This window comes from Zea mays, chromosome 3 (assembly GCF_902167145.1).
Source record: "Zea mays cultivar B73 chromosome 3, Zm-B73-REFERENCE-NAM-5.0, whole genome shotgun sequence".
NCBI lineage: Eukaryota > Viridiplantae > Streptophyta > Magnoliopsida > Poales > Poaceae > Zea > Zea mays.
Window position 1 is genome coordinate 128152735 of NC_050098.1, and position 9791 is coordinate 128162525.

The following is a 9791-nucleotide window of genomic DNA, read 5'->3' on the forward strand; positions in this document are numbered from 1 at the left end:
GAGGATGGGAAATGATTTTATGCATTAGTAGAATTTATTTCTACTGTTTAACTTACATGATATTCTTCGTCTCACTTCTTTATAGTAAAAATATATCATATAAATATCTCTGATATCTTACTAATAATAATATAAAAATATATTTTACATAAAATCGAATTTGCTTAATTGATATATAACTAAATCACCATTATTAGAATGGAATTAAATTTCAATGATGCAAACGGGACGCCAAGGAATTTTGCAAGGAAAAAAAGGGCATTGTTCAGAAGAAATTATATTATTGTCGTCTGCAAGTGCAAGCGGATTTATCGATAAGCTCGTGAATGGGGAGCATTTTAGCTGATTTTTTAAATTAAATTTATTAGAAATGTAATGCTTTTATTAAAAAATATGTAATACGAATTTAAACTTGAAATTTTGCTTAAAAACCACCGGGTTACACGCGTCGAAGCCTAAGCTAACAAACACACGAAAGCAAAAAGCGTGACAAATAACGATTCAACGAAGCGGGGCCAGTGGAGCTGGACGTCTGTCTCGGCCAGTAGTCTAGCTGTCGGCGACGACGGTTCGGATGGCCATCTCGGCTTCGGCGGCAGCGGCGACACCGCCTGTGACGATGGTCGCCTGGCAGAAGACGACCTTGAGCTCGCCCGGCGCGCGGCAGCTCTGCGGCACGGGCTCCACGTCGGTGGGCGTGGTCCTGGTGAGCGGGCACCGGCTCTTGAAGTACTCCGGCGGGCCGCGGCACGCGGCGCCCTCGGCGGCGCGCTGCTGCGGGGGGCAGTCGCAGTTGAGGTCGACGGGGCACCCCAGCGCTGGGCACTGCCCGCCGCCGGCCGCCTGCGGGCTGACCACCACGGGCGCGTTGAAGCCGTCGGCGAGGCTGACGCTGTAGGCGGCCTGGTCCTGGTTCGTGCCGTCGTGGACGGTGACCTGCACGACGGTGGCGGGCGGCGCGGCGCCCGTCCAGCAGCCGGACGCGGCGGCGTCGCAGCCCGTGCGCGCGGCCACCCGGCCGGCCCAGAAGGTGGGCGGGAAGGAGAGGGTGAGCAGCGCGTTGGGGTCTAGTCGCGCGGTGTTGTCGGAGATGGAAGGGAGGCCTGAGTTGGGGGTCACCAGAGGCCACACCGGGTGAGGGCAGAGGTTGTGGATGGTCAGCGTGGTCGCCGTCGTGGAGCTGGCAGTGGCAGCGAGGAGAAGAGCGGCGAGGACGATGGCTCTGGCCATGGTCTTCTTCAGCCCTTGACAAAGCTGGTAGGCCCCTATAGCTGGTTGTGTAGTGTTATTAGGCGTGAGTTTGTGAATTGTGATGGCAATGACAAAACATCAGACAGCTCTGCCTGGCTTTTATAGGCGAGCTTAGTGATGCGACTAGCGTCCATGAGAAGGGTCAATAGAGAAAAGAACTTCAATGCTAGTAGTAGATTTGGCTACGGTTTTCAATATACTCCTACACGGGCTAGGATCGAAAACCGTTTTTTATCAATTCAAAAAAAAAGAAGAAAAGGACGGTCATAGCAAATTAGAAGCAGACAAGTTGGGTGGGTAAGGATATGGGCAGAGATAAAAGCAAGATAACAAGAAGCATTCTACCTTTACTTCTTTACCTACATTTTACTAAATTGATTCCATGTTTAGATGAAGCTGAGAAAAAGAGCACTCACGCTTAACTTTGCTCATATGCTCTGCGGCGGAGCACCAGCCAAATACAGTAAATATTACCAGTGGGTCTTCTCCACACCATGGTACAATTCATAAACCACACCCAACTCAATTTGCCTCTGCCACCAGCAAGAACCACTTCAAAGACCTATATAACTCTATCTCTGTTTCTTCACCCACACAGCTCCTCATAAACCGAAATGGAGCAGCATGTATGTAGATTACCAAAAACACGGTGGAAAAAGGCACAAACACGCGCTGCTCCGATAACACCGGGAAATAAACCAATGCACGCACGGACCTGACTTGTACAAATAGCGTGCGGTAGCAGACCGGACAGGACACATGTTTTGCCCCCAAAGCAACTCTTACAAAATAGACCGACCAAGAATGAAATGCAAAGACAATGCAAGCGGCCAAAGGGAAAAGAATGCTAGGAAATTCACAACCTACCAGCAGCAGCAGGGAGGATATGTCTGACATAAATGGACTTGGCCACCCTGATCGATACAAAAATAATCCTGTGACAACGCGATTCGAGCCCGCTCTTTCTTACTGGAGCAGCAGCAAGAAACTGCGCCTTTTGTCCCACGTGGCCATCTGACCAAACTTTGATGCATGGGATGGATACAGGGGAGGAAATGATGGGCCACATATCATAGGCATGCCATGCACAGGAATCTGTGAGCATGTCATGCGATAATAGAACCTCATCTCACCTCCAACAAGACATGAAGGTTGCAGATGCATTTGGCGAAAGTTAGTGGGCGGCCAACTTGAACCCTTCTTTTCCCGCCGAAGCGGGGCGCGGGTTGACACATGTACTGATGCATGAGTTAGTGGGGACCCTCCGACTCTGCTGTAAAGATGTTGGACTTCACCGAAGAGCAGGTCTGGACATGAAGCAATTAAAGACCCAGGCATGATGACATGTGGATGGGATGCAAGTGCAGACTCGAGACTCACTGTGGCATCAACCCGAAACTGCACGGCTGACTGCTATCCTCGCCCAATCGGCAGATTCTTTCACCAAAGGATCGTCTGATGCCAAGCATTCCTCTAAAAATGCCTGGCTTGAGGTGGATTGATTGATCAAAGGGCCAGCATGGACACCTAATGTGTCAGCCAGATCTCCCAAGACACCTATTGCAGTCTTCATCACAGTATCATCCCTGCAAAAGAGTCATAGCAACATAAGGAATTAGGCCAACAAAACAAATGGCTCATAAGTTAAGCAGCGGAGTTGAAGAATCAGAGTGTGAAGTTTTGACGTACATATCCTTCCCATTGTACAGAGCATCAAGGAACTGAATAATATGCGGAGCGAATGGCATCAGCAGTTGTGTCTTAGGTGAACTCTTAAATCCTTGCAGGATACCAGAGTAGGCTTCCAAGATTCCATTTCTTAGCTGATTGGTGTAGTCGAGCATCTCATCATCAGTTGCAGTGGTATGGGCCGACAAATCAGCAGCACTTTGCAGCATAGGCATCGCATAGATCAAATACTTCTCAAAGTCCTCCCCAATTGCCAGTGCTATATCACCAAAGCACGAAAATATCGGTGGTTTCACAGATCTGTGCAACTGGTTACTGGACAGGTCCTTCAGGAGCTGGGTCATGATGCCATCGCAGAAGGGTAAAATTTTGTCTTCCAGTGCTCTGCAGAGGTCACCAACAACACCCACGGTAATGGCACACACCTGATACTCCTCAAAGTTCTGAAGTCCCATCTCCAAATACTGATAAAACTGTGTCATGTACTTTGCAAAGTTTGGGCCAGCTGCATATGCCAATGCACCAATAGCAAGCATAGCTTCTTCGTGTACTGTGGCATTTCGACATGCGAAAACTTTCAAAAACAGATCCATCATCTGATCAGCATACTGCAAGAAAGAGTACTTAGTTGACTCCATCCCCCCTAACTTTTGGATTATGACCTGCAAGCAACCACAAAGGAGGCCCTGCAGTTCGCTCCTCTTCTCCCTCTCATCAGTTGACAGCTTTTCAGCTTCCAGTGTCTGATGGAGCTCCACCATGATCACAGGTACTAACTGCATAACAATAGGGGCCGTCTCCTCAGTGGAGCACCTGACAACTTCATTTAGGGTCTCATATGCTGCTGTTCGCAACCGAGATTCTCCAGCATCGTCCCTGTGAGTGACCATAAGCAGGTTCTGAACGATATCTTGAAAGAAAGGGGATAATGGTGATGCAGATCCAGCATCAACATAGCCTTGTGCAAGGAAATATAGGGCTCCACATGCCTTTTCAGCCACATTTGGGACATCCTTCATGCTGTGAAGCAGCACAGTAAGTATTTGCTGACAATTCTCACCTGTGATGATAGGAGGAGTTTCAAGCGCTGAACCATGAAGGAACTCAAAGATTCTCCCAAGGGTCCAAGCAGTTGTGTCCTTCACATGGTTGCTTGGATCCTTCATCAGTGCAGACAGCATGAAGCCCAATGCAACATTAACAAGAGGAGCCAGTTTATCAGCTGATGGGCCCTCCAAGATAGAGCCAAAGGCATATGTTGCAGCCTCTCTTTGTCTCCACTCAGACTTGGTTATGTTCTCCTCCACAAAAGGCATTACAAGAGGAACAATGTCATCACCAACGGTCCTTGCCACCAGGCCCAAACAAGTTCCCCCAGCCATTGCAAGATTCCAAGCACCTTCATCCAAGTCTTGGTCTTCCTCTTGCTTGAGGAGAGTTTCCAACAACATAGGCACCAAGGCAGGAAGAGCCTGCTTGATAAAGTAGTAGCAAGGAACATCGGAATCAGCTGTAAATTCACTGCTGTACTCATCCAGAATATCAATTTCCTCATCGCATATGGAACTCCAGAATTCAATAGCCTGGAGTGCAACTGACTCCTCATCTCCCCTCACAGCTTTTGCAGTTATATTAAATATATCCTGCATGTCTGTTGCCAGCTTATCATAATAAGTAGACGAGATAGCCACCAAACACTCAAAGGCGGCCTGCCTTATCTTCACCTCTGGAGACTGTGTCGCTTCACAAACTACTCTCATGATATAGTCACGCTCCATGTCATTTGAGAAGTTAACCTGAGCAAAGCCCAAAGCATTATACAATGCCCGTGTAGCTGCAAGCCTCACATCAGAGTTTGCCTCAGAAGCATTCATACCCTGAACAACAGCTGTAAGTATTTTATTGACTTGATCTTGCTCAACAGCATCTGGAGAAACTTCCTCACATAAATAGCCAAGCGTCTCAAGTGTTGCTTGCTTGACATTTGGCTGAACCTGATGTATGTTTGCGAGCAATGACCCTATAAGCTCTGGCCATTGCTTCTGTGGAATCTCAATACCGGCAACCTTGGCAATAACTTGGGAAGCAGTGGATCTGGCACTTGCGACAGAAGATGTGAGCGTTTGCAACAACAATCCTTTAATATGTGCCTTGGCACCAGTATCGAGTGCCAGCCATCTCTGGAAAAGTTCATTCTTCCTGTGCTGCTCCTTTGCATCCAGTGCATTCTTCAGAATCAAGCCAGCTAACCTGCGGCTCTCCTCAGGTTTCTCTTCACTGGCCATCTCGCTTGAGAGGGAGAGCAAGAACCCAGGGAGGTTCTGCTCCTGGAATTGCATGAGGCTTTCTTCAGCATGCTTCCTAATTGCGCCATCAGCAGATTGTGCACTTAAGAGAACTTGAGTAACGTCAAGCGACATATTGACTCTGTGAATGTCAAAACAGGGAAGAATCAGAATAAATTTGTAGCACAGAACCATATGCACCAACAAAGGAAAATTTAATCCATCCAATATAAATTAGACAACAAAAACAAGTGCTCTAATTGTAAAACCTAGCAAACACCGAACAGCTCCATGTAAAGCCAAACAGGGCATATTGCATACCAAATTGTTATATATAGGGTCTCTTCAGTTGAGCTGTGACTGTGGGGAAAAGCTCATGTGGGCTGTGAGTTGTGAAAAATTGTTATGAGATGTCAGAAAGTTAAAAGTCATTTGGTTGAAACAACTGTGAAATAGCTCTTTATTCCACCCATTTAGAAGAGCAGAAAGCCAAAAACAGGGTTTAAGGTGTTTTAAAAAATGTACTACGGAAAAACAACCGATTCTAAATAGCAGCCCAAAAAACAGCACCTCTGGTTGGGCTTTTGCTCGCAAAAGCAGCCCAAAAAGCCCAACCAAACGTACCCATAGTCATTACGACTAGGCATATCAATGCTAAACAGTGAAAGCAGAAGAACAAAATCAGCATGCTCTGCCTCTGTATTGTTGTAACCATAAAATATGGTAATTCATTAGTAAGCATACCCGTGGAGAAATAATATCATGTCAGAAACATAGTTAAGGCGGTAAGGAAACATAAGGCGATCAACACCCTTTTTATCTTTTAGCCGGTAAAGCGTAAGACAAGGTGATGCCTTAATTATATAGATAAATATAAAAATTAGATCAGATATTAGTTATAATCACTAATTTGAAGGTAATAAGCAAGCAGCCTAGTGGGCCCATTTCAGCCTAGTAGAAGATAAAAAATAAGAAAAAGAGACAACAACAACAACATAGCCTTTCCTTCACCATAGCCGCCAGCTCTCCATCACTACAGCCGCCAGTTTCTACCTCCGCTCTCCTTCCCCGCCAGCAGCTTCTCCCTACCCGCAGCTTCTCCCTCACCACAGCTGCCATGCCTAGGGATGGCAATATTACCCGTGGGTTCGGATATCCGCGGATATCCGACCCGTCGGGTTCGGTTTCGGGTACAATATTTTACCCACGGGTCTTACCCATACCCGACCCGAGGTAACATCGGGTCGGGTTCGGATATTGTACTTTACCCGCGGGTACCCGCGGATATCCGAAAATATGTAAATAGGAGCCACCGAGCCAAGTAGTCAATTGTGGCCCAATTGCAGGCCCAACTTGTGACCGACTGGGCTAACCCTAAGCTCTTCAAGTCCCACCCGGTGTCCCGGCCGCCAGCAGTACTGCAGTAGGCATCAAGGCATCAAGCCGAGCGAGTGAGCGACCGCGCGCGCCGACCCTGCCGTCCTGCGTCCGGTGTACCTGCCCCAACCACCCAGTCGCCACCCGCCAGCAGCAGGCATCAAGCCGAGGCGTCGAGCGACCCTAGGATCCTGCGTCCCTAGCACCTGGCTCCTTGCCCTTGCGTCACTGCACTCCAAGGCCCTTGCGTCACTGCACTCCAAGGCAGGAGCCGGCCACCGGGCCCAGGCATATCCCAAGCTGCTACTGCCAGCCGCCCAGCCACCGGCAGTCCAGCACTCTGCGTCCAGGTCCAGATCCCAGGCAGGGCACGTCGCCCGGCCACCGGTAGCCCAGCCCCTGTCCGCCCGGACACCGGCAGCCAAGCACGTCGCCGTGAAGCCGTCCTCCAGCGCCATGTCCAAAACTCCAAGAGACCTTTACTGTTTTGTTGAATTGAATACTTTGAATTTGGTTCAAGTGTGGCTTCAAGTGTGAATTGAATACTCACAACCATGTGTTTTTTTGTGTGAAGTGTAACTATACCCACGGGTATCCGATACCCGCCCGATACCCGATGGGTACGGGCACGGGTACAAAATCCTACCCGCGGGTATAGTCGCGGGCGGGTATGAGTAATGCCCGCGGGTATTGTCGCGGGCGGATATTTACCATACCCGATCCGAACCCGACCCATTGCCATCCCTAGCCATGCCCCATGCCTGCCGCCGGAACCTGCACGCCGTCGCCTCCTCTTCCCCTCGCCTTACTCTCGCGGGCAAGTCGACAGGATGCCTTGCTTCTCCCGGTCGACTTACCGCAGTGACGCCTTAATAACTATGGTCAGGAAAGCATGATAGATTCTTACAATAGTCCAATAAAGGAATCAAGATGCCATATGAATAACAATGATCTAGTACTAGTCATCGATGCACATGTAACCCCTTATTGGCACACATGATCACAGACAAATTAGCAGTATAATAACAAGTTTAGAACCTAATACCATAGCTGTTAAGGCGGCAAGGCGAGGTAAGGCGATCGACCCCCTTTTTACCTTTTAAGTGATAAAGCATAAGGCGAGACGACGCCTTAGTAATACATAAAAATAGGCGATAAAAATGGAATATACAAGAATATAGTCTCAAATGGATACAGACAATCCTATTACAGTAGCAAACAGAAGTCCAGTTAGTTCACGCAGCCCAACAGCCCACTTAGCCCGTAATTAGGTTACCCCACACCTCCAGCCATTTATTCGACCCTTCCCTCCCTAGCTGCTAGGACCCCCTTCCCGCAGCCGCCGCCAACACTGAACTATGGGTGTGCGCTCCCCTCTCCTCTTCCCTCCTCCCTCCCCTCTCCTCTTCCCCCCTCCCTTCCCTCTATCCTGTCGCCAAATCTGCTTTGGACGTGCGCCACGAGCCTTCCACGCGGTCGCGGAGGGGCCACCGCTGCTGCCAAGGGACCAACGCCGCTGCCACTAGCACTTCAAGGCGTCCTCTTCTCATTGCCTTATGCCTCTCCAAGGCGCCAGGGCGACGCCCTAACAGCCGAAGCAGGCGCCTTACGATCCCAGATAAGGCAACGCAGACACCTTACGGTCTGCACTCGCCTTGGCGCTTAGGCGTCGCCTTAAGGACGCTTTAATAATTATGCCTAATACTCTTTGGCGTGAATCTTATTCAGCACGCCGAAGGGCAGACCTAGTTGAGTGGTGACTGGTGAGAGCTGTCTCGTCACCAGGTCATGGGTTCAAAGCAACCTCTCCGCACTTGCAGGGAAAGGCTTGCCTCGGTTTATCCATTCTCTAGATCCCACTCATGTGGGAGACTTTGGCACTGGGTCTGGCCTTGATAAACTCGCCCCAATAAACAGGAACTGACATTCAGATTGCTAAACTGTGCAATTTAACACTGCAAACTACAAACCAATGAAGCTAGAGTTCTCCAAGCAAGCAAGCAAACATATGTGACCTTAAAAAACTAAATGGTTGTAGTAAAATTACTGCTTAACAGAAACTATACCAAGACTACAATCACTATGGGATTGGGAGGTACTATAGGACATAATTAATTGTTCCCTTTTAAGATTTTAGCAGGTGGCACTGCCACAAGTAACCAAACAAGAATACTCAGAAACCGAACAAGTGTACTCGGAAGGAGCTAAGTCATACACAGGAACTACAGCGAAAACGGTAGGAATAGCACATAGAAGTTCATGTGACAGATTAACTAGAAACAATCAACTATACAAAGTGAGTGCTAGGATTAACACATGGAAGCTCATGCGACAGATTCACTAGAAACAATCAACTACACAAAGTGAGTGCGCATCAGATTCATCAACGCTTAACAAAGCTCAACTCTCATCGTCGATGCCACGAGGACTCCACCACAAACGAATCTAACTTCACACGCGCAGATATCGCCCGGACGTCCAACTCTAAGCTCAAAAATGACTCAGATCTAGCAACCTACGCGGGAACCGATCACAGAAAGCGAAGACACGAGCGAGCATACAGCCGACGACGAACTGACGGATCGAGACAACCGAAACCACACACAAACCTGTAGTACAGATCGAGCAGGAAATCCGGGAGCGGATCGAGCGGGACCCTAGATCCAACTCGGGAGAGACTAGGGTTTTGACCTGCCACTTACGTCGTTGGACGCGGAGTCACGACCCCGCTGCGTATGTCCTGAGCGGAGCGGGAGGCCTCAGTACACGCGGAGGAAGGCCGGAAGTAGCGCGCGGCTGGAAACCCGATCAGCGACGCGCAGGCGCGTGGGGTGCAGGAAGGGCAGGGGTGGCGGCGGCGGCGGCGGCGGCGGCGAAGGTAGAGAGGAGGAGAGGGGGACGAGGCGAGGAAATCAAACAATAATGCGGGTAAAAGAATTGGAGGGTATCTTCGGTGAGGCCTCATTGAGTGACTCAATCTTAAGTGGATTGAAGTATAACTTAAACTAATTTATTTTTTAATTTATCTTAAAATATGTGAATTAGAGTTAATATTAAGATCATCTTCAATAGTTATGTAAATTTAGCATCCTAAATTATAAATTTAAGTAGTTGCTAAAATATTTTAAGGAGTAGAAAAATGTATGTGCTCCAACAGTTTCCTATTTATTGGTTGCTAAATTTTAAAGT

At 48.5% G+C, this 9791-nt stretch overlaps 2 protein-coding genes across 3 annotated transcripts; both read right to left on the minus strand.

The window, feature by feature from the left end:
• Positions 1–366: 366 nt before the first annotated feature.
• On the minus strand, positions 367–1323 carry LOC100280619 (uncharacterized). Its single transcript, NM_001367136.1, has one exon. It carries the CDS (start codon positions 1228–1230, stop codon positions 550–552), a length of 681 nt encoding a protein of 226 aa, NP_001354065.1. The 5' UTR covers positions 1231–1323; the 3' UTR covers positions 367–549.
• Positions 1324–1642: 319 nt separating this feature from the next.
• On the minus strand, positions 1643–9565 carry LOC100381984 (uncharacterized). 2 transcript variants are annotated; one of them, NM_001361569.1, is made up of 3 exons: positions 9305–9466; positions 2941–5367; positions 1643–2837 (listed from the first exon to the last, which is right to left on the minus strand). In NM_001361569.1, exons 2-3 carry the CDS (start codon positions 5358–5360, stop codon positions 2639–2641), a joined length of 2619 nt encoding a protein of 872 aa, NP_001348498.1. In that variant the 5' UTR covers positions 5361–5367; positions 9305–9466; the 3' UTR covers positions 1643–2638. The 2 variants fall into 2 exon arrangements, with proteins under 2 accessions (NP_001348498.1, XP_020405436.1); XM_020549847.2 differs by having other exon boundaries at positions 1649–2837; positions 9294–9565.
• Between the last annotated feature and the right edge of the window lie 226 nt (positions 9566–9791).

Excerpts from the sequence above, each read along its gene's own strand:
- LOC100280619 (NM_001367136.1), bottom strand. The coding sequence starts at position 1,230 with ATGGCCAGAGCCATCGTCCTCGCCGCTCTTCTCCTCGCTGCCACTGCC.
- LOC100381984 (NM_001361569.1), bottom strand. The coding sequence starts at position 5,360 with ATGTCGCTTGACGTTACTCAAGTTCTCTTAAGTGCACAATCTGCTGAT. Across the intron at positions 2,838-2,940 it reads CTGTACAATGGGAAGGATAT|GGATGATACTGTGATGAAGA; the intron begins GTACGTCAAAAC and ends ACTCTTTTGCAG.